We start from the raw sequence: 25,683 nt of genomic DNA, 5'->3' as shown, positions 1-25,683 counted from the left end.
AGACAGATTTGCATTAGTGGAACAAGACAAAGAATGACAGCTAATTTCTCAATGAAATCATGAACTTAAGGGAAAAAAGGAAAGCTGTTTTTAAAGGAAAAAGAAAATTGAGAAAAATGTAAATGAGAAAACCTCCCAATATAGAGTGCTATACTCAGTAAATATATCCTTCAAAAATAATAAATTTTGAAATGTATAGAAATATCAAATAACAAACATAAAATCAAATAGATCATATCTGTGGCTACCAAAGGGAAGGGGGAAGGAGAGTGGGGAGGAGAGGGGGGAGGAGAGGGGTATGGATGATGGCAGTCAAAAGGAAGAGGGGAAGAGGGTGGGATGATTTGGGAGAATGGCATTGAAACATGTATACTATCACGTAAGAAACAAATCACCAGTCTATGTTCGATACAGGATACAGGATGCTTGGGGCTGGTGCACGGGGATGATCCAGAGAGATGATATGGAGTGGGAGGTGGGAGGGGGGTTCAGGATTGGGAACTCATGTACACCTGCGGTGGATTCATGTCAATGTATGGCAAAACCAATACAGTATTGTAAAGCAAAAGAAAGTAAAAAAAATAAATAAAGTATTTCCTCTATTAGAAAAAAAAAAAGGTACAAACTTACAGTTACAGGATCAATAAATACTAGGGATGTAATGTACAATATGATAAAAATAATTATTAATAACACTGCTGTACATTGTAAAGGAAACCTGTTGAGAGAGTAAATCCTAAGAATTCTCATCACAAAGAGAAAAACATTTTTTTTTTCTATAAAGTGTCTACATGAGATGACAGATGTTCACCAAACTATTGTGGTAACCATTTCATAGGGCTTCCCTGGTGGCTCAGATGGTAAATAATCTGCCTTCAATGCAGGAAACTAGGGTTCAGTCGCTGGGTTGGGATGATCCCCTGGAGAAGAAATGGCTACCCACTCCAGTATTCTTGCCTGGAGAATCCCATGGACAGAGCAGTTCATGGGGTTGCAGTGTCAAGACACAACTGAGTGACTAACACTTCCACTTTTCATGATGTATATAAGTCAAATCATTATGTCATACACCTTAAATTTATGCAGCACTGTATGTGAATTATATCTCTATAAAACTTGAAAAAATAAAGGGAAAATAAAGATATTCTGAGGAAGAAATACGATAAATTTGTTGACAGTAGCCTACATTATAAAAAACACTAAAGGAAAATCTTCAGCCTGAAAGAATCAGAAATGAAAGCAAAGACATACCAGAAGGAATGAGGAAAAAGCATGAGTAAATCTGACTGTTGACCGTTCAGAGCAACAATCATGACAAAGCAAACAAATCATAACAAAGTAGTATATATAATACAGATAAAATAAATTATATGGCACGAACCAAAAAAACAGTGAAAGCAGATAAACAGGTATAAATATTTGTTAAGATTCTCAAATGTAAACAAGAGCCAACTTAACATAGTTTGTATTAAGGATTCATTTATATTTATTGAAAACTCAAAGTGAAATGTACTGAGATTAAATAAAAACGCTCATAGAGGTGACAAAGTAGGATAATAAAAAGTACTGATTAATCCAAAAGAAAGTGGCAAATAGGAAAAAAAGAATTAAAAAATTAAAGAAAAATTGCACAAATAGAAAAAAATAGCAAAATAAGTAGCAAATGAGAGAAATAGGAAATAGTAATAAGCTACACTCCAACTGGGTGATTTTCATGGTATGTATATCTAACCAAAGACTTGTATCCATAGGATAGAAGAACTTTTAAAATATATATTAAGAAGTAATCAATTCAAAGAAATATGCAAAAGACTAGAGAAGATACTTTACAAAAGAGGATACCTATATTTCCAATAAGCATTTGAAATGGAACTTAGCTTCCTAATGCATAATGGAAATGCCAATCAAAATCACAATATAATAATCCAACACTAACAATGTTTAAAGTGAAAAAAGATAATACCAACTATTGTGAAGGGTGCACAGAAACTTGATTTCTTACACATTTCAGTGGAAGTTTAGTTCAGTTAGTCTAGAAAACTGCTTGGTAATATCTAAGAAAGCTAAACATGTGCTTAGCTTATGACCTAGCAATTTACAGGTATACAGTACATTTAACAGGAATTAGGATATGTGTTTGCCAGATGGTATGTATAGAAGTGTTCATAAAAGCTTTATTTATAATACTTAAAACTGTGAATAATCCAAGTTTCCATCTATAGAGGAACTGATAGATAAATTCTGCTCTATCCATACAAAGGATCACTACACAATAATAACAAAGAATAAACTACTGATACAGGTAACAACAGGGATGAACCCTACAACATTATTTTAAGGGGGAAAGGCCAGACACAAAAAGTAAAAAACATTTGATTCCATTTATATGATGTATGCCGGGAGCCAGCGTGAGAAATCCCACCCATGACAAGGTCATGCGGAGAGGCCTGATGGGCAAGGCGAGTCAGGCCTCAGGTTTTCCCCCTGGTATTTCCTGAGCATATACCCCAAAAATAAGAATCTGCCTGCCCTATTGTATTGTACTTTTCCACTCTTCTGACACACTCTGGAAAAAGTTAATTCAGGGCTTCAGTCTCCTGCAAAAGAAGGTCTCGGCTTAAAACTCCCTCTGATAACTCTCTAGCTTGCCTAATAGGTTCCCCTGGACTTTTTACAGCTTGTGAATTGCTTACAGCCCCCAACCGCAAGATGCACAAAGCTTAAAACATCTTAAAAATACAGAGCCTTTTCTAAACAGCTAAAAATCATATTGGTGACAGGATTTCACTGTTGACTTAATGATTGCTGCCAGGCCTCCATATTCTTTATCTTTTAGGTACCTGGGAGGATATTAATCAATGTAATCGGGATATGGAAAAAGGTATATAGTAGTTTTGACGTTATGTAACACTAGACTTTTGAGTTAATTACTTTTCTTTTGCTATAAATCACTGTACTCCTTTTAGTTTTTATAAATTGCTATATCTTTGCTATATAAGAATGTAACTTTATTTAGTGTTTTCTGAGAGTGGCACCAGACTTTGAGAAGATCAACACAAATAAGTCTTCTGGTTAACAAACCCTTATCAGAAAAAAGGGTGTAAAATGTTAATTGGCCTTTTTGGCCTGAAGATGATGTAAATCACCTAAGACTTGTGTATACAACTAGGTATGCAGAGAGAAAAACCCGGTTTTGATAAGAGTCTGGGCTGCTAACGCTGCATAATTTTGTATTACCCATTGATCTCCATGTACAATCAAAAAGGTATAAAAGGCCTTTCTAGACAGTAGAGGCTTGGCCAGTCACTGGAAGGACTGGTTTCCCCCGTGTCTCCTCTTTACTCTGTTTTCTGGCTGAATTCCCATCTGGAACGTGGAGGCTTGCCATGTCTACTTACTTGCCCCGGCTTCTAAGATCCACGAGAGAGGGAGCCCAAGGTGGGGCACCCCCCGCTATTCAAGAGGACACTGGTGGCCTAACGTAGATGGTGCAAGCTCCTTGTCTGGAACTTTATTGGCTTTCCACGTAAACCAAGTTATTCAGCCTCTTTCTCCACTAAAATTTCCTACTATACTGTTTCTTCTTAATCTCTTTATATCTCTAATTAAATAAATAAGTTTTTTCCTTGCCTACTCCATCCCCCCTTCGAATCACCCTGGATCCACTGGGGCTGGACCCTGGCAGATGTACAAGGGTAGGTGAAACTGATGGGCATTAAAAAATGTTATATTGGAGGAGAACAAGAAGGCAGAGGAGTAGGTGGGCGTGGAGTACATCTCTCCACGGATACATCAGGAACACACCTTCAGACACAGAAGTGCGTGCAGAACACCCGCTGAGAGTGGACAGGAGGACCTGACCAGTGGAAAAGAATATATAGAACATGCAAAACTCAGTAGGACGAAAGAACTAGGGGGAGAAACAGGAGTGTTAGTAAGATTGGACCTGCTGTTGGTGGGTGGGGGAACTGAAGCAGGCATCCGATCCCCACATCGGGGCAATTGTCTGAGTCAGAGGAGAAACCTTTAAGGCTGAGAGTGAAACAGCTGAGCTGTGGCGGCCTAAATGGAAAGAGAATCAATCAGACTGGCTTGCTGCAGCCATACATACCCTGAACAGGGATGCAGATCCCCCAGAGGGCGCAGCAGCTGGGAGCTGGAGTTCAGGGATTGCCAGAGAAACCCCAGGGTGAGAGCTGTTGTTGACTGCAGAGAGAAGGACTGAGAGGATGTGAAGGAGGAGATTGTGGTGCGAAATGCCTGTGGAGGAAAGCCAGGCAGCCATGGAAGCAAGGCGATACTGCTGAGTCATGCGTAGGGGGTAGAGCCATCACCATAGCCTCTCTCTTCCCACATGCCAGCATTGGCAGCTTAACAATAGACAGGCTGGCCCATCAAGCGCCTGACCTGCCAATGTACAGAATAGGACCCAAGCCAGGGATGCCCTCTATGTGCCTGATGCACCAAACAAGAGAAGGACCCCAGGCAAGGGAGCCCTCTAAGTGCCTGAATGGGCACAGCTACAGGGAAAGACTGGCCAAAGAGGCCTTCTGATCACCAGCTACAAGAGGTTGAAAAAAGACTCTGATTGGGCCATCACTCCTGCAGTGGAGGAAGTCCGTGTCCCTGCACACTTGGTGCCACAAGGGTTTCCGTGACCCAAGCAGCCGCGCCACCTTCATGCTCAACCCTCACTGGGGCAGACCTGCCACAGGCAAAAAAAAAAGCATCTATGCACGCAGGGTCACTTCAGTCATGTCCAACTCTTGGCAACCCTTTGGCCTGCCAGGCTTCTCTGACAGGGGCTTTCTCCAGTCAATAATACTGGAGCGTAACTGGCCAATACTGGTTGCCATTCCATTCTAGAGCACTATATTTCCTACTACCCTAGCCGCCAACCCCCCTGAGTACCTGGTGCTGCCAGAACCCCTCCAACCCAAGCAGCTGCAGAACCTCCACACCTGGTGCTCACTGGGGCAGACCCAAGTCCTCCAGGACAGCCTCAGGAGGAAACCCCAGTGGATGACCCACATGCAGAGGTGGAAGTAAAACCACAATTGAAACCCAGGGTCAGTGTGGCTAAAGAAGAAGACTCAAAACCTTCCCCAAGCTGTACAAGCTGCAGATTAAATCCACGTGATCAACTAAGCAGACTCTGTGCCTATGGAATATATAAAAGGACATTGAAAACTCCCACAAAAGAAAACACACTACTTCTGATAGCTATGGACACTGGAGGCAAGAACACACAGGAGTAGGACCAGATTAGAATCTGAGCCGCCCCCACAGCAGGTCCAGAGACCAGCACAGTGTTGTAGGGCATCACAGGGAGGTGAGGTAGACTGTGACTCCCAGTGAGGGAAAGGACTCTGACAGCAGTCACTCAAGAGAAACATCTGTTATTCTTATGTTTTGACTTGTTCTGTAGATTCTTTTGGATGTTTTTTACTTCTTTATTTTTCCTCTTTTTCCCTCCCACCTCCGTTGTAGTTGTCAATTTTATTGGCACAGCAAACTCTAATTGAGCTCTTGAATTATTTTTTTTTCACTCAGTCACATTTTTTATTGTTGTTATAAACCTCTGTCTCTACTTTGGCCTTTCTCAGTTCAGTGGAGTTTTCCCTTTTTCTTTCTTCTTCCTCTCATTTTTTTAAATTTTAATTTTTAAGCCTATTATTATTTTTCCACGTTTGTTCCTTTGTTTACTTTTCCTACTGTTCTTTTCCCCTCGTGCTTAACCTTTAATGCACGTAAATCTTCCCCTACCTCTCTTTTCTTTGCGTATCTATTCTGTCTTTCCTTTCCTCTCCACATATTTGTTAGTTTTGTGTTCATTGCTTTATTCCCCACTTGGAATCTTGCTTTAGTTTTGTTTTCTAGTTTGTGCATTAGTTAGTTTTGTCCTTAACTGGTAGATATAATTTTTGGTTTCCTTTGTTCACTGGGTAAATCTATTGTACTTTATTTTTGTTGAACTATTTTGATTTTATTTATGAGTGTATATGTATATATTCCATTATTTTAATTACTATTTGCCTGATTTGTAACTGCCATTTGTCTGGGGTTCATCTTTGGTTTCTCATTTTTGGATATCTGACTTAATCTCACTTAAAGCCATAACAAACCACTTGTGGAATCTTCATTTATGACCAGAGAGCAAGCCAGGAGCCTTTGGAGTGGGAACACTGACTCCAAGACCCCAGATTATCAGAGAACTAACCCTAGGGAGTATCAGATAGTGAGAACTCACACAAAGGAAACCACTTGAATACAAGACCCAGCATCACCCAACCACCATTAACACCATGCAGGATGCCTCGTCTAAACAAGAAACAAAACAAAAATACAAACCCAGTCATCAGCAGACAGGACCACCTCACTCAGCCTTGCCCATCAACAAAAATGCAGCACAAATTTTTACCCTATATGAAGCTTATACAAACCAATGGACCAAACATAGGAGGGAAGAAACCAAGGGGAAGAAAGAACTCAACCTTGAAGCCTGGGAAAAGGAGACCTCAAACACAATAATTAAAAAAAAAAAAGAAAAGGCAGAGAAATAATACACAAATGAATAAACAAACTAGAAACACAGAAGTCCAAATAAATGAAGAAGAAATTACCTGAAAAAGAATTCAGAAAAGTCATAGTAAAGATGATCAAAAACCTTGAAAACAGAATGGAGAAAATACAAGAATCAATTAACAAAGACTTAGAAGAATTAAATAATAAACACACAGAGACAAACAACACAATTACTGAAATAATTAAAAATACTCTAGAAGGAATCAGTAGCAGAATATTTGAAGCAGAAGAATGAATCAGTGAGCTGGAAGATAAAATTGTGGAAATAACTTCTGAAGAGCAGAATAAAGTAAAAAGAATGAAAAGAACTGAGGATAGTCTCAGAGACCTCTGGGATAATATCAAACACACCAACATTAGAATTATAGAGGTCCCAGAAGAAGAAGAGAAAAAGGGTATGAAAAAATTTTTGAAGAGATTATAGCTGAAAATTTCCCCAACATGGAAAAGGAAACAGTCAATCAAGTTCAAGAGGCACAAAGAGTTCCATGTAGGATAAATCCTAGGAGAAACATGGCAAGACACATACTTATCAAACTAATGGAGACTAAACACAAAGAAAAAGACATTAAACGCAGAAAGGGAAAGGCAACAAGTAATATACAAGGGAAACCCCACATGTTTAACAGCTGATCTTTCAGCAGAGGCTGCAGGTCAAAAGGGAATGGTAGGATATAAAGTACTGAAAGGGAAAAACCTACAACCAAGATTACTGTACCCAGCAAGGATCTCATTCAAAATTGATGGAGAAATCAAAAGCTTTTCAGACAAGCAAATGTTAAGATAATTCAGTACCAAGAGAAGATAAGGATCTACAGAATCAAATCCCAAACAATTAAGAAAATGGCAATAGGAACATATATATCAATAATAACTTTAAATGTAAATGGATCAAATGCTCCAACCAAATTACACAGACTGGCTGAATGGACAGAAAAACAAGACCCATATATATGCTGTCTACAACAAACCCACTTCAGACCTAAAGACACATATAGACTGAAAGTGAGAAGATGGAAAAGTATATTCCATGCAAATGGGAAGCAAAAGAAAGTTGGAGTAGCAATCCTCATATCAGACAAAACAGACCTTATAAGAAAGAATATTACAAGGAAGGACACTCCATAATGATCAGGGGATCAATCCAACAGGAAGACAGCACAACTGTGAATATCCCTGCACTCAACATAGGAGCACCTCAATACATAAGACCAACACTGCTGCTGCTGCTGCTGCTGCTAAGTCGCTTCAGTCGTGTCTGACTCTGTGCGACCCCACAGACAGCAGCCCGCCAGGCTCCCCCGTCCCTGGGATTCTGCAGGCAAGAACACTGGAGTGGTTGCCATTTCCTTCTCCAATGCATGAAAGTGAAAAGTGAAAGTGAAGTCACTCAGTCGTGTCCAACTCTTGGCGACCCCATGGACTGCAGCCTACCAGGCTCCTCCGTCCATGGATTTTCCAGGCAAGAGTACTGGAGTGGGGTGCCATTGCCTTAACAGACATAAAAGGAGAAATTGACAGTAACACAGTCATAATAGGAGACTCTAACACCCCACTCACACCAATGGACAGGTCATCAAAACAGAAAATTAATACAGAAACACAAGTCTTAAATGATACGTTAGATGAGGTGGATCTCATTGATATCTTCAGGACATTCATCTAAATGCAAAAGAATACGCCTTTCTCTCAAGTGCACATGGAACATTCTCCAGGATAGACCACATCTTGGGTCACAAATCAAACCTCAGTAAATTTAAGAAAATTGAAATCGTATCAAGTGTCTTTTCTGATCACACCACTATGAGACTAGATATCAATTACAAGAAAAGAACTGTAAAAAACACAGAACACATGGAGATGAAACAATATATTTCTATGTAACACACACACAAAACAAACAATATGTTTCTAAATAACAGGTTACTGAAGAAATCAAAAGGGAAATAAAAAAAATTTTCTAGAAACAAATGACAGTGAAAACGCGACAACTCAAAACCTATGGGATGTAGCAAAAGCAGTTCTAAGAGGGAAGTTATAGCAATACAATCCTACCTCAAGGAACAAGAAAAACATCAAATAGACAACCTAACTTTACACCTAAAACAACTGGAGAAAGAACAAAAGACTCCACAATATTATCAGAAGGAAAGAAATCATAAATATCAGAGCAGAAATAAATGAAAAAGAAATGAAAGAAACAATAGTAAAGATAAATAATACTAAAAGCTGGTTCTTTGAGAAGATAAACAAATTTGAGAAACCTTTAGCCAGACTCATCAAGAAAAGAGAGAGAAGAATCAAATCAACAAAATTAGAAATGAAAAAGGAGAGGTTACAACAGACAATGCCAAAATACAAAGGATTTAAGAGACTATTTTGAACAAACTTATAGCAATAAAATGGATAACCTGGAAGAAATGGAAAGATCCTTAGAAAAGTTCCATCTTCCAAGACTAAACCAGGGAGAAAAAGAAAGTGTGAACAACCCAGTTACAAGCACTGAAATTGAAGCACTGATCAAAAATCTCCCAAAAAACAAAAGCCCAGGACCAGATGGCTTCACAGTAGAATACTATTGATAACTAAAGAAGAGCTAATGCCTATCCTTCTAAAACTCTTTCAAAAAATTGCAGAGGAAGGAACACTTCCAAACTCATTCTATAAGGCCACCATCACCCTGATACCAAAATCAGACAAAGACAACACAAAAAAAGAAAACCACAGGCCTATACCACTGATCAACATAGATGCAAAACTCAACAAAATTTTAGCAAAAATAATTCAGCAACACATCAAAAAGCTCATATACCATGATCAAATTTGGTTTATTCCAGGGATGCAAGGATTCTTCAGTATATACAAATCAATCAATGTGATACACCATATTAACAAATTGAAACATAAAAACCAAATATTAATCTCAATAGATGCAGAAAAAGCCCTTGACAAAATTCAGCACCCATTTATGATTAAAACTCTTCACAAATGTGCATATAAAGAACCTACCTCAACATAGTAAAGGCCATATATGATAAGTCTACAGAAAACATTATTCTCAGTGGTGAAAGACTGACAGCATTCCCCCCAACATCAGGAACAAAACAAGGGTGTCCATTTTCACGACTACTATTCAACATAGTTTGGAATTCCTGCCTACTGCAATCAGAGCAGAAAAAGAAATAAAAGGAGCCCATATCAGAAAAGAAGAAATAAAGCTCTCACTATTTTCAGATAATATGATACTGTACATAGAAAACCCTAAAGATGCTATCAGAAAATTACTAGAACTAATCAATGAATTTAGCAAAGTTGCAGGATACAAAATCAATACACAGAAATCTCTTGCATTTCTATATACTAACAATGAAAAATCAGAAAGAGAAATTAAGGAATCAGTCCCATTCACCATTGCAACAAAACTAATTAATATAGGAATAAACTTAGGAATAAACTTACCTAAGGAGACAAAAGAACTGTACACAGAAAATTATGACACTGATGAAAGAAATCAAAGATAACATAAACAGATGGAGAGATATGCCATGTTCCTGGGTAGGAAGAATCAATATTGTGAAAGTGACTATACTAACAAATGTAATCTATAGATTCAATGCAATCCCTATCAAATTACCAATGGCATTTTTCACAGAAGTAGAACAAAAAATTTCACAATTCATATGGAAACCCCAAAGTACCTGAGTAGCCAAAGCAATTTTGAGAAAGAAGAATGGAGCTGGAGGAATCAACCTTCCTGACTTCACGTTATACTACAAAGCTACAGTCATCAAGACAGTGTGATTCTGGCACAAACCCAGAAATATAGACCAATGGAACAAGATAGAGAGCCCAGAAATAAACCCATGCACCTATGCATACCTTATTTTTGACAAAGGAGGCAAGAACATACAATGAGGTAAAGACAGCCTCTTCAATAAATGGTGCTGGGAAAACTGAACAGCTATATGTAAAAGAATGAAATTAGAACACTTCCTAATACTGTACACAAAGATAAACTCAAAATGGATTAAAGACCTAAATGTAAGACCAGAAACTATAAACCTCTTAAAGGAAAACATAGGCAGAATACTCGATGACATAAAGCAAACCAAGACCCACTTTCTAGAGTAACAGAAATAAAAACAAAAGTAAACAAGTGAGACCTGATTAAACTTAAAGGCTTTTGCACAGCAACAGAAACTATAAGCAAGGTGTAAAGACAACCCTCAGAATGGGAGAAAATAATAGCAAATGAAACAACTGACAACGGATTAATTTTCAACATATACAAGCAGCTCATACAACTCAATGCCAGAAAAATAAACAACCCAATAAAAAAGTGGAAAAAAGACCTAAACAGACATTTCTCCAAAAAAGACATACAGATGGCTAACAAACACATGAAAAGATGCTGAACACCACTCATTATTAGAGAAATGCAAATCAAAACTACAATGAGGTATCACCTTGCACCAGTAAGAATGGCCATCATCAAAAAGTCTACAAACAATAAATGCTGGAGATGGTGAGGAGAAAAGGGAATGCTCTTGCACTGTTGGTGGGAATGTAAATGGATACAGCCACTATGGATGACGGTATGGAGATTCCTTAAAAAACTAGGAATAAAACCACCATATGACCCAGCAATCCCACTCCTAGGCATATACCCTGAGGAAACCAAAATTGAAAAAGACACGTGCATCCCATTGTTCATTACAGCACTGTTTACAGTAGCTAGAGCATGGAAGCAACCTAGATGTTCATCAACAGTTGAATGGATAAAGAAGTTGTGGTACATATACACAACGGAATGTTATTCAGCCATAAAATGGAATACATTTGAGTCAGTTCTAGTGATGTGGATGAACCTACAGCCTATTTTACAGAGTGAATTAAGTCAGGAAGAGAAAGATAAATATCATTTACGAATGCATATATACGGAATCTAGAAAAATGGTACAGAAGAATTTATTTGCAGGGCAGCAATGGGAAATAGACATAGAGAATAGACTTATGGACATGGGGAAAGGGGAGGAGAGGGTGAGATATATGGAAAGAGTAACATGGAAACTTACATTACCATGAGTAAAGTAGATAGCCAACGGGAATTTGCTGCATGTCTCAGGAAATCAAACAAGGGCTCTGAATCAACCTAGGGGAGTGGGATCGGGAGGGAGATGGGAGGGGATATATGTATACCTACGGCTGATTCATGTTGAGGTTTGACAGGAAACAAAATTCTGTAAAGCAATTATCCTTCAATTAAACAATTTTAAAATTTTATATTAATGGAGCGTGTTATTGATTGGGATTGGGTATGAGAGAACTTTCTGATATTATTTCTTTACAGAGAAATATGGTAAAACATAAAACATAAATTCACTTGAGTTGTGTATTTTATGGAATTACTATTAACTAATCTATGACATGCACCACACATATATAAATGAAAATGCCTCAATAATGTGTGTGTGTGGGGGTGTGGTGTCCTTAAATAATAATTTGAAAATGTTATTTCTTTTTTTTTTTTTGGATAAAAAATAACATCCTCATTCTGGAATGTTTGGAAAATACAGAAAGATAAAAGGAAGAACATTTGTATTTTTACAGTTAATAATGAGAGTAAACTTTTCTCAATAATGAGTGAATTTTTCTTATGTTTATTAATAATTTCTAATTGTTCTGTGAAGCATTTGCTAATATATCCATTGTACATTTGTTCTGTTTTTTATTTTTATGTTTTAAAGTTGGATGGGTTTTTCTTGTAAGAAGTAAACATTTAGACTGACATATTGGCCTTTTTCCCCTTTTTATTATGTTTTTAACACATGGAATTTAAATTTTTTTATTTAATTAAAACCACCAGTGGTTTTACAAATATTGATATGAATTTAATGTATAGTATGTGAATTACTGATGATATTCCAAGTGATTTGAGGCTATACATTAAAACGTTTTGTATTTATTTTGACACGCTTTCAAATATATAAATATATGTGCATGTGTATAATTATAATACATTTTAATTTCATAGAGATTATTGCCTAGGATGAGGTTAAAGAAGAAATGTTTTTAAAAGCTGCTAAGAAAAAATTAAAAAATGAAAGCTGGTAAATTAAAAAAAAAAAAAAACCCCACCATGCAGAAGGAAAGGGCAACCCACTCCAGTATTCTTGCCTGGGAAATTCTATGGACAGAGGAGCCTGGTGGGTTACAGACCATGGGGTCACAAAAGGGTTGAACACTAACTTAGTGACTAAATAATAGTAATATGAAAAAAAAAAAACCATGAAATATTCTCAGTCTCATATGCTGTATCATTATTTTTCTGAGTAAAACCTTCCTAATCTGTATGCAGGTCAAGAAGCAACAAACAGTTAGATCTGGACATGGAACAACAGACTGGTTCCAAATCAGGAAAGGAGTACGTCAAGGCTATATATTGTCACCCTGCTTATTTAACTTATATGCAGAGTACATCATGTGAAATGCAGGGCTGGATGAAGCACAAGCTGGAATCAAGAGTGCCGGGAGAAATACCAATAACCTCAGACATGCAGATGATGCCATCCTTATGGCAGAAAGCAAAGAAGAGCTCAAGAGCCTCTTGATGAAAGTGAAAGAGGAGAGTGAAAAAGTTGGCTTAAAGCTCAACATTTAGAAAACGAAGATCATGGCATCTGGTCCCATCACTTCATGGCAAATAGAAGGGGAAACAGTGGAAACAGTAACAAACTTTATTTTCTTGGGCTCCCAAATCACTGCAGATGGTGATTGCAGCCATGAAATTAAAAGACGCTTGCTCCTTGGAAGAAAAGCTATGACCAACCTAGACAGCATATTAAAAAGTAGAGACTACTTTGCCGACAAAGGTCCATCTAGTCAAAGCTGTGGTTTTTCCAGTAGTCATTTATGGATGTGAAAGTCAAACTATTAAGAAAGCTGAGCACTGAAGAATTGAATGCTTTTGAAATGTGGTGTTGGAGAAGACTCTTGAGAGTCCCTTGGACTGCAAGGAGATCCAACCAGTCCATCCAGAAGGAAATCAGTCCTGAATATTCATTGGAAAGATGATGCTGAAGCTGAAACTCCAATACTTTGGCCCCCTGATGTGAAGAACCAACTCACTGGAAAAGACCCTGATGCTGGGAAAGACTGAAGGCAGGAGGAGAAGGGGACGACAGAGGATGAGATGGTTGGATGGCATCACCGACGCAATGGGCATGAGTTTGAGTCAGCTCTGAGAGTTGTTGATGGACAGGGAAGCCTGGCATGCTGCAGTCCATGGGGTCGTGGGGAGTCGGACACGACTGAGCGACTGATCTGAATTGCATCCCTCTACAGTGATTTCTTTTTTCTCCATAGTTTTCTTTTTCACACTTAAGTATTTTGCTCATCTGGGTGTGTATGTATATACGTATACAAGTGTGTGTGTATATACATTGTGGTATGAGGCTACCCCAACATTTTTTCTCTATAGTTAGCCAGTTGTACCAATATCTGATTTCATAGGCGTTATTGATGCTTTTGAACTGTGGTGTTGGAGAAGACTCTTGAGAGTCCCTTGGACTGCAAGGAGATCCAACCAGTCCATTCTGAAGGAGATCAGCCCTGGGATTTCTTTGGAAGGAATGATGCTGAAGCTGAAGCTCCAGTACTTTGGCCACCTCATGCGAAGAGTTGACTCATTGGAAAAGACTCTGATCCTGGGAGGGATTGGGGGCAGGAGGAGAAGGGGACGACAGAGGATGAGATGGCTGGATGGCATCACGGACTCGATGGACATGAGTCTGAGTGATCTCTGGGAGATGGTGATGGACAGGGAGGCCTGGCGTGCTGCGGTTCATGGGGTCGCAGAGTCGGATACAACTGAGCGACTGAACTGAACTGACTGATGGCTATTTAGTGGAAGTCTTCCAGGCACTGGCATTCTGATGGCTGCCTTTCTCAAATATTGTTGTTACATGAGTTTTCTATTGTTTTACTTTTGTTATTGATACAGTCATCAATACTTTAGTGGGAAACCAGAAGAGGCTATACAAAAGACTGCTATCCAGGTGTTACTATAAATCGTTAAAGAAAAATAAACTGCACTTAGAAAATTGTACTAAGGTAATGTTAGTGGTTTTGCCAAGAACATTGTGCTGTTAATATTAGTCACATTGGTTTTGCATCCAGATTAAAAACAAATCACTTAGCTGTAATCTATTGGGAATTAATTCTTAGGAGTTGATCTCTAAGATGGCTCTGCTACTTATTCAGTGTTAAGTGTTTTCTGCTAAGTGTTAAACTTTTTGGTTACTCAGAGCTTTTCCTTTAGCTCATTCTATATAAGGCTACTGCTAATTTTAGACTCAGATTCATATACTTCTCCTAGCTCTTATACTTTGCCTTTCAAGAAGTTTCTAAAAACAAACAAACAAACAAACAAAAATGGCAGTTATTCAGCTATGAGTATTTCCACTCTTTGTATCAAGTCATTTTGCTTATTGACGTATCTATTAGATTTGGGTACTACAGAGAGTGAATAAGGTGAAGATTTCTTGCCTGTCATGAATTGTAAACTCCAACTTACCTCTCCAACTCAAAAATGGTTGTCTTATACACACTGCTTGATGAAAGTATATTTAGGAAAACACTACTCACATTCAGTAGTGTTACATAATAAACTACCTGGGGTCTTTTTCAAAATGTAGATTGGGATACTGAAAGGACATTTGAGTAAATAAGGAAATATGGTCAAAAGTAGAGATTACTGAATATTGAGGTATCTATTACTGTATTCCATAGTTATATACAAATAATATTTATTTTTTTATTTTTTGTATTTTCTACCTATATGTTAACTATTATAGAAGGCAAATTTGATTGTGATTTCTAAAACGAAAATAGTCTCTCTCTTTAGTGTAGTATGAACTTCCCTTGTGGCTCAGCTGGTAAAGAATCCACCTGCAATGTGGGAGACCTGGGTTCGATCCCTGAGTTGAGAAGATCTCCTGACCAAGGGAAAGACTACCCACTCCAGCATTCTACTATACAGTATTCTGTATAGTCCATGGGATCACAAAGAGTCAGACATGACTGAGCGACTTTCACTTAGTGTAGCACATAAGCTAAACTTCAGACAAACCTGAGTGTGAGTGTCAGTTCTGGTGTTTTCCTGAGCAAGTTGTTTTGTCTCTCTAATTCTTGGTTTTGCTATCTTTAATGATAATGACAGTTCTTCTCTCATTGAGAAGAATAACGGAGGTATTACATATCCGTGTTCATCTTTATGTACACGGATGACACCTGTTGACAGATAAGATTCCAGGGGGGTGGGACTAAAAGAATGCTTTTCCATAGAGTGAGGGACAGCCCCAGAGCAGAGAAATCACATCAGAGTGTTCATGGGAAAGGCAGAGCAGCAGCAACAATTTCAAATGGAGAATTTTATAGAATAATTTCCATAGAAATAATGTTTCCATGGAAATCAAAGAGTTTTTCAAGACTGTATGTCAAAAAGCCTCCAATCGAAAAAAAAAAAAAAAAGTAAGAGAAACAAAGAATTATTTCCAGGAGAGGACATTTCAGACAAAAAGGAGTTGGAGAGGAAGAACCCTAGTACAAAAGAGGGCAAAGACCAACTGGAAAAGTTTACTTAGGCACACTGGTTAGGGGCTGTCACTAAGTCCTAACTGAAGAGGAACCAGAAATGAGATTGGATCTGCAGCTGACCCTCCAAAATGCCTCCAATGTAGCTACATAGAGTTATCTGTACACAATCATAGGATCAGTGCATAGAGGCTATATGCTCCCCAAATCTCAAGGGAAGAAAGAAGTCTGTGTCCTTCAGAAACTGGATGGACTTTTTGATGATGGCCATTCTGACTGTTGCGAGATGATGCCTTGTTGTGGTTTTGATTTGCATTTCTCTGATAATGAGTGATGTTGAGCATCTTTTCATGTGCTTATTAGCCACCCCGATGTCTTCTTTGGAGAAATGTCTGTTTAGGTCTGCTGCCTAGTCTTTGACTGGATTATTTTTCTGGTATTGAGCTTCATGCACTGCTTGTATATTTTGGAAACGAGTTCTTTGTCGGTTGTTTCATTTGCTATTATTTTCTCCCATTCTGAGGGTTTTCTTTTTACCTTGTTTTTAGTTTCCTTCATAAGCTTTCCTTGCAAAAGCTTTTAAGTTTAATTAGGTCACAGTTGTTTATTTTTGTTTTTATTTCCATTACTCTAGGGTCATAGAGAATCTTGCTGTGGTTTATGTCAAAGAGTGTTCTGCCTATGTTTTCCTCTAAGAGTTTTATAGTTTCTAGTCTTACATTTAGTTGTTTCTTTAATCCACTTTGAATTTATTTTTGTGTATGGTGTTAGGAAGTGTTCTAATTTTATTATTTTACAGGTAGCTGCCCTCTTTTCGCAGCACCACTTTTTGCATTTAGGTTGGTTCTAATGTGGTGGGCAAACCTAGAGCCTATTATACAAAGTGAAGTCAGAAAGAAAAAGACACATATTGTATTTTAACACATTTATGTGGAGTCTAGAAAGATGGTAGTGATGAACCTATCTACAGGGCAGCAGTGGAGATGCAGACATGGAGAACACACTTTTGGACCCAGTTGGGGGAAAGAAGGTGGGATGATTTCCGAGAGCATCATTGACACATATCTATGGCCATATGTCAAGTAGCCAGCCGGTGGGCCTTTGGGCTTCCCTGGTGGCTCAGATGGTAAAGAGTCTGCCTGCAATATGGCAGACCTGGGTTTGATCCCTGGGTGGGGAAGAGTCCCCAGAGAAGGGAATGGCAACCCACTCCAGTATTCTTGCCTGGAGAACTCCATGGAAAGAGAAGCCTGGTGGACTACAGTCCATGGAGTCACAAAGAGTCAGACATGACTGAGCTACTCATGCACGCAGTGAGAATTTGCTGTATGACACAGACCCCAAAGCCAGTGCTCTGTGACAGCCTAGAGGGAGGGGTGGGATGAGGTGGGAGACAGGAGGGAGCTTAGGAGGGAGCTTAGGACGAAGGCAATGTATGTATACCCATGGTGGATTCATGTTGATGTATGGTGGAAATCATCACAATATTGTAAAGTAATTATCCTCCAATTAAAAGTAAAATAAAATTTAAAAAAATTAAATTGAAAAAAGAAACTGGATAGAACTGTGAAAAATAAAAACTTGGATATAAAATTGTGAAACAGAAGTCACAACTTTATATTCACACACTTTTTTTTTCATGAAAATAAAACATAAAAACAAAGGAAATGAATAAGCATTTGAAGACTCTGGACAAGAGTTAGCAGTATTTAAAGTAGGAGAGAAGCAAATGTAGTTTCACAGCAGGCTTCTGTGGTTTCTGGATTTCAATGGGCAGTACATCCCACCCCAGCATTCCTCTCCACCACTGCTAGATTAGGAACTTACATGAGGCTGCCACGTTCTCGTTTTCCCAAATACTGACATTTAAGTCATCACAGACCAGCACTTACTACTTCATTCATTTCACAAAAGAAGGGACTGATAGAAAAAACGTAGTATGGATGTGAACTCGGGAGAGGCATTACAAAGAAGTCCCTACATTGTTCCTGTTTTCCTCATTTCGGTGCTGGTGACAGCTTCTCTGTAGACTAGAATTAGTTCCTGCACTAGGATTTCCACCTCAACCTCCTTGTTCCAGTGCACTCTTCTGTTCCAGCATCATGATAAAGGCATTACACCACCAACTAAAACATTTCACTCCTTTGCAAACACATATGAGGTGCTTGTTACACAATGCGGGATAAATCAGTCTTAGCAAACCCTTTATTGGTTTTAACAAATCTTAACCTTTGCATTTTGACTTACAGATCAATATTGACCCTATCTGGTTATTACGAGTCCAGATTCCCTTTGGATTTGCTACAAATAAAACTGACCAAACCTTTTGTTTAAAATTCCTATTACGTCACGCACAACACTGAAGTGCAGCTTTTATTGGCATTATGACCTCCCTAACTAGACAATAAATCCCTTGAGGGCAGGATCTAGTTTTCCTCATCTTGTTACCCTTACAACTAAAGGATTAGTTGTGAATCTTTATAAATAGTTTGAATGGCTCTGCTTAGTTTATGTCTCCTGGAACATCATAATTATACATAGCAAATCCTTGCTACTGTTTTATAGTTTATTGATGAAAGTGGGAATTGGCTCCGTCCTTCAACATTCACTCATTCATTTTTCAGACGTACATGAAATCCTTGCTATGTGCCTTCTACTGTGCTAATTGCCAAAGATAATCAAAATAACCAGAATGTATTTCTTGCCTTCAAAGATGTCAAGAAGAGTTCCTTTCTGGAGCTCACATTAGCTTTGTAGCACACTGCCAATATCCTGAATGATAGAAACAGTTTGAAATCTTAATAGAGTGAACATTTACTCTCTTATGTGTTCTTATCCCTCTAAGCAGCAGTACCCACTCTATATAAGAGCCCTCCTTTCTAACAGATGACAGCCGCTATCCTCATAACACAGTTTACTTAAGATGGAGCCTGAGCCTTACCCACTTTAAATGAAAGAATAAATCTGCTTACTATTGCAAGTCTTGTTGTATTTGCTGTTCTCCTGTGCAAACCCTTCCAGCCGGCACTGAAAGCGATGCTGCCAGAATTCTTGAAACCAAGGGTTTCGGAGGTTTGTTTCTGGCCGGAGCTTCAGATAATAATCATCAAACCACTTGACGTCGGGAGACTGGAGCTTGATTGTGATTCCACCAACAGCTTCTCGCTGATAGCCATCTGTCACATCATACCTGTCCGCCCAGCCATCACTGTGGGGAAACAAAAACCCCTCAGCTCAGAACAGGTCTCGTCTGAGAAAACGACGCCGTTTGCTATTGTTTTGAAAACATTCATCAGTAAATGGCACTCAGGCCACACTACGGTCTTACATTATACTACGTGATTATTGAGATAGCAGCTTGGTAGAATAAAAAATGCAAAATACAATGGAAACTTTGTGTCTAAGAATGCTAGAAGGTACTGGTCTCACTTACCTTGAGAATAACCTTATGCTTTTGGCAGAATTTCACTGGTTGTAAAATAGAGTATAAGCATGAAAGCTGTATATCACCATTCACACTATTTACTGAATGTTTAATAGCTAGGTTAAATTAATTTTAAGTATATTTCTTTTCCTTTACTTAATAATAAATCATGATAAGGATCATAAAGTAAAACTGAAAAATATTTCTAAAATATACCTAATGTTAATTTAACCATCATATGATATTCATTTTTTCCCTACATTTTACATGTAATGATGTGTGAGTGTGTGTATGTGATCACTTGTGTCTGACTCTGCGACCCCATGGACTGTAGCCCACTAGGCTCCTCTATCCATGGGATTTTCCAGGCAAGAATACTGGGGAGGGTTGCCATTTCCTACTTGAGGGGATTTTCCTGAGTGGTTAAACAAGAGAAACTTTCTGATTATGGTCATTCTATTAAACATTGATTCATCAGAGCCCAAACTGAAGTCCTTATAGTCCATATCCTCTTTCCTATCCCATGGTACTTCTCTAATAAGGATACATGTAAAATACACATATGAAATCATGTTTTACATTATCAGTATCAGTTGAGTCACTCAGTCATGTCTGACTCTTTGTGACCCTATGGACTGAAGCAAGCCAGGCTTCCCTGTCCATCACCAACTCCTGGAATCTACTCAAACTCATGTCCATCACGTTGGTGGTGCCATCCAACCATCTCATCCTCTGTCATCCCCTTCTCCCACCTTCAATCTTTCCCAGCATCAGGGTCTTTTCCAATGAGTCAGTTCTTCACATCAGGTTGCCAATGTATTGGAGTTTCAGCTTCAGCATCAGTCCTTCCAATGAACACCCAGGACTGATTTCCTTATCATGGACTGGTTGGATCTCCTTGCAGTCCAAGGGACTCTCAGGAGTCTTCTCCAACACCACAGTTCAAAAGCATCGATTCTTTGGCACTCAACTTTCTTTATAGTCCAACTCTCACATCCATACATGACTACTGGAAAAACCACAGCATTGACTAGATGGATCTTTGTTGGTAAAGTAATGTCTCTGCGTTTTAATATGCTGTCTAGGTTGCTCATAGCTTTTCTTCCAAGGAGCAAGCATCTCTTTACGCTAGAGTCATTGAAAGAACTTCTTAACAATAGGCCATCAACGATGGTGACAGGAATCATACTCCTGAACATCAATATCATTCTATGTACTGATCACTCAAAGTAACCTAGGAATTTCAAAACAAGAGTTTGAAATTGGAGTTTCTAGTATAATAGTGTAACAGAATAAGGAAGAGTATTCTAAGCTTATTTGGAAAATACATGAGATAAAACTTTGAAAATAAAAGACATGAAAATGTGTTTCTGTGAAATCTGGACACACCTTGGGGCATTCAGGAAAAAAGTGTCTGACTTCTCCCATCCTTCCTGTCATTTGAGATATGCACAGCTTATGATGTGTATCTGCTTGGACCCAGCGGTACTAACCGTCCTTTAAAGAGGCACACGTGCCCTTTCAAGAGAAGTAAATAAAGTCAAGGGAAATTTAGCAATGAAAAAAGGATAACAACAGAGAAGGAAGAGATGACATGGAGAGAGTTGAGGGGAAGAGGGGAATGGAGCTTCCTGAACGCAAGGCAGGAAAGGGTCTGGAGATAAGCTGGGTGAGGGGGAGTAGGTACTGCGAAAAGTTGAGTGAAAGGGTTTACATTAACAATCATTATTTATTTCACCAATATTCAGGTATTTCTATTTATTGGAATGTTCATTCCTTTTTATCTTCCTCCTAATGCATTTTTGTTTTTTATACTTTTTATTTTGGTAAGCAGAGGGCAGGCTCCAATATTTTGGATATAAAATCTGTGTATTATGTAAGGTTTTATGTAAGTAATATATAGTAATAAGTTGGAATAAGTAAAAAAAAAAAAAAAAAAGCTTTTTTCAGTGTGTTCTGCTATACTAACTCTGACTTAAAAATTGATAATAAGAGTTGTTCCAAAGGTCATAGATTACTCATTAAGATATCATAGGGGCTTAGGATAACTTAAGATTTTTCCGAAGGCATCAGTGGGTGAATGAGAAGTAAGAAAAATAAACAAACAGAAAAAAATAAGCAATTTCTTCCTCTGAAGTCTTCCTTGACAAGAAAAGATTTTATTAAAAATGATCTGTGTTGAAATTTCAAAAACTTCCGTGGCAGATCAGGGAAAAAAATGTAATGGAATATGTTTTGTCCCCATGTTGAATGTGGTTACTTCACACATTGTCTTCCCTCAAGTTTCTCATTTTCAGCTGCAGAGATTTTATTTAAAGCTGACAAGTTGAAATGAAGTGGGCTTGTTTGCTTCATTTTCTCGCTCTGTTTTGGAGGGTTTATTATATCACTGATAGGAGAGTGTGGGTCTCACTGGCACTCGAGGAGATGCATGGGCGTGTTGCAAATGGGACAGGAAGCCCTGTTTGTCAGGCGGCGGGCGTTCTCCAAGAAGGGGAAATTTAAATTGCTCCTTTTGTTAGTGTTAGCTTGCTTTTATGTAATGCTGTGATTATGAGTATTACATAAGAAATGTTAAGATTATAATGGGTCCAATTTACCCTTCACAATTCATTCACTGAATTTAATGGGGATTGTAAAAAGCCTGTCTTGATAAACTTTTCTGGAGGTAATGTTTTCATTAAAAAGTCAGGACCAGTTTGTTAATTTACTCCTCTCTCATCATGTTCTTCAGCTTTTTTCTTTTTTTTCAGGAATTAATTTCTACATTTAATTTAGCAAAAGATGATCTTTTTTTCAGTAGTATATAAGTAAGGTGATTTTTAAAACAGGTTTGTTCTAGGGATTTCCATTCAACAGCAAAATAAAAACTGTAACATAATTTGTGTGTAAACAGAAAATTCCAGTACCTGTGGACAGAAAAGGGTTATTGTGTTTAAGCTTAGCGGGGAATATTTGCCATGTAAGTCTCAAGAAAGTTCAATCCATATTGGCTAAGTTAGATGGTGCTCTATTGACTTTAGCTTATTAAATATTAACATTTTCATAAAAATGTGCTTTTAAGGTTTGCTTTAAGATGATATGGTTTCTCTTAGTAAGGAATAATAAATCTGAAAACGAATAGCCAAGAGAAACTTGAGCTTACCTTTCTACTATCTAATGCTTTCCATTGCATTGTTAGAGTGGACTCTTAGGATTCTGGCACTACTGTAATGCTTTTGGGTGACGTGTGTGTGTGTGTGTGTGTGTGTGTGTGTGTGTGCTGTCAGTCATGACTGCCTCTTTGTGACCCCATGGACTGTAGCCTACCAGGCTACTCTGTTTATGGGATTGTCAAGAATACTGGAGTGGGTTGCCATTTCCTCTTCCAGAGGCTCTTCCTAACCCAGGGATGGAACCTGTGTCTCTTGCATCTCCTGCACTGGCAGGCAAATTTTTTTTACCACTGCGCAACTTGGGTGACATAAATTTTACCAAGTTAGATAAAAAAGTAGGGGGAGATAAGGAGAAAAACTGAAAATGTACCACATTTAAAGCAGTTTTATAGATTTAGTATCTATTCTTTCTTCCTTTCTTTCTTTCTGTCTGTCTGTCCATCCATCCATCTGTCCAGTTTCTCTCTCTTCTAATTGGTGGGCATTTTAACCATCTCCTTATAATCCATTTCATTACTTTCTTTCCAATTCTTTGATATATAGTCATTCTTCATTATTTGCAGATTCTGAATTTACAAATGCATGGGTTTCCTAAAATTTATTTGCAGCCCCCATTTCAATACTCAGACCACTTTTATGGTCACTCTCAGACATGCTCAGGGCGGCAAAAAATTCGAGTCTCCTGATGTGCATGTTCACAGCGGAAGCTGGACCAGGTGAACCTCTGCTTTCTTGCTTCAGTTTTGCTACTATAAAGACATTTTCTTCATTGTCTATTAAGGGCCAGGTCTTTGTATTTTGTGTTTTTAGCATTAAAACATGCACATTACCATATATAAAACAGATAGCCAGTGGGAGTTTGATGTATGATGCAGGGCACCCAAAGCCAGTGTTCTGGGACAACCTGGAGAGATGGAGTGGGGCGGGGGCTGAGAGGGGTGTTCAGGAAATAGCGGACACACGTGTGCTAGAGCTGATGCATGCTGATGTCTGGCAAAACCCGCCACAGTACTGTAATTATCCTCCAATTAAACTGAATTTTAAAAATGGTTTTGCTGTTTAAAATACCCCCAAGTATATAATATATAATACCGATGTGTTATCGAGAGTTCCTAATGGCAAGAAATCTGTGAAATGCTTTACGTACAAAGTCAGATGCATTCAGGCATGAGTACAGGGCTGTTTTTCTATGAATTGAATATGAATTCATCAACTATATATGGATGGCATCACTGACTCGATGATAGACGTGAGTTTGAGTGAACTCTGGAAGATGGTGATGGACAGGGAGGCCTGGCGTGCTGCGATACATGGGGTCGCAAAGAGTCGGACATGACTGAGCGACTGAACTGAACTGAATTGACATATATATATATATATATATATATGCATATATAAAGCGTTTTAGATTGGATTATCTATAAAACAAGGTTATATATTGACTCAGTTCACTTCAGTCACTCAATCGTGTCTGAGTCTTTGCAACCCCATGGACTGCAGCATGCCAGGCTTCCCTGTCCATGACAAACTCCCAGAGTTTACTCAAACTCATGTCCATCAAATTGGTGATGCCAGCCAACCATCTCATCCTCTGTCATCCCCTTTTCCTCCTGCCTTCAATCTTTCCCAGCATCAGGGTCTTTTCCAATGAGTTGGTTCTTCGCATCAGGTGGCAAAAGTATTATGGAGCTTCAGCTTCAGCATCAGTCCTTCTAATGAATATTTAGGACTGGTTTCCTTTAGGATTGACTGGTTGGATCTCTTTGCCGTCCAAGGGACTCTCAAGAGTCTTCTTCAACCCCACAGTTCAAAAGCATCAATTCTTCAGTGCTCAGCTTTCTTTACAGTCCAACTCTCACATCCATAAATGACTACTAGCAAAGCCATAGCTTTGACTAGAAGGACCTTTGTCGACAAAGTAATGTCTCTGCTTTTTAATATGCTGTCTAGAATGGTCAGAGCTTTTCTTCCAGGGAGCAAGCGTCTTTTAATTTCATGGCTGCAGTCACCATCTGCAGTGATTTTGGAGTCCAAGAAAGTAAAGTCTGTCATTATTTCCATTGTTTCCCCATCTATTTGCCACGAAGTGATGGGGCTGGATGCCATGATCTTCATTTTTTGTGTTGAGTTTTATTTTATTTTTTTTGTCATTAAAAACCTTTTCATTGAAGTATAGTTGATTTACAATATTGCATTAATTTCTGCTGTATAGCAAAGTGATTCAGTTTTACTTAAATATATATATATATACTTTTTTTTTCATAAGAGGGTTTTCCTTATTTATTTCTATCTTCTATAAGCATATTAAACCTGGAGGCCTTGAACTTGGATTTTCCACAGAGAAGATAATCTTTCCAATGTAGAGACACAGTAAGCTCTCCTAAACATCATACTTTTTAAGGCCCACAGGAGTCAAATAACCATTATTTTTTTCATTGTGCTATAGAATAGCAATATTCTCACCATGACATTTGAATCTTTAAAAGAAGCTTGAATTCATCTCAATATAAATTGAGTGATTACATTCCTTTCCTGAGGTCTGTGCACTGAGGAATGTGGGAATCAACCCCAATGCCACTGGATTTTTTTTTTTTTTTTTTACTTTATTTTACTTTACAACACTGTAATGGTTTTGCCATACATCAACATGAATCCGCCACGGGTGTACACGTGTTCCCAATCCTGAATCCCCCTCAAATCAGCTTTTTCACTCTCCCCTTTCACTTTCGGTCTTTAGTCCTCTTTGCTTTCTGCCAAGAAGGTGGCGTCATTTGCATTTCTGAAGTTACTGATATTTCTCCCACAATCTTGATTCCAGCTTGCGCTTCATCTAGTGCAGCATTTCTCATGATGTACTCTGCATATAAGTTAAATAAGCAGGGTGACAATATGCAGCCTGATGTACTCCTTTCCCAGTTTGGAACC

General features: G+C 38.3%; 1 protein-coding gene across 1 annotated transcript in view; it reads right to left on the bottom strand.

Annotated features, from left to right (window-relative positions):
• The window catches only part of GRM5 (glutamate metabotropic receptor 5), a 616,792-nt gene that overhangs the window by 161,039 nt on the left and 430,070 nt on the right, over positions 1-25,683 (bottom strand). Inside the window, exon 3 of the mRNA XM_052662217.1 lies at positions 19,152-19,387. Within this exon, the coding sequence (XP_052518177.1) occupies positions 19,152-19,387 (236 nt within the window). The remainder of the gene's footprint in view (positions 1-19,151; positions 19,388-25,683) is intronic.

This window comes from Budorcas taxicolor, chromosome 25 (assembly GCF_023091745.1).
Source record: "Budorcas taxicolor isolate Tak-1 chromosome 25, Takin1.1, whole genome shotgun sequence".
NCBI lineage: Eukaryota > Metazoa > Chordata > Mammalia > Artiodactyla > Bovidae > Budorcas > Budorcas taxicolor.
This window is presented reverse-complemented; position numbering and strand designations above follow the sequence as displayed.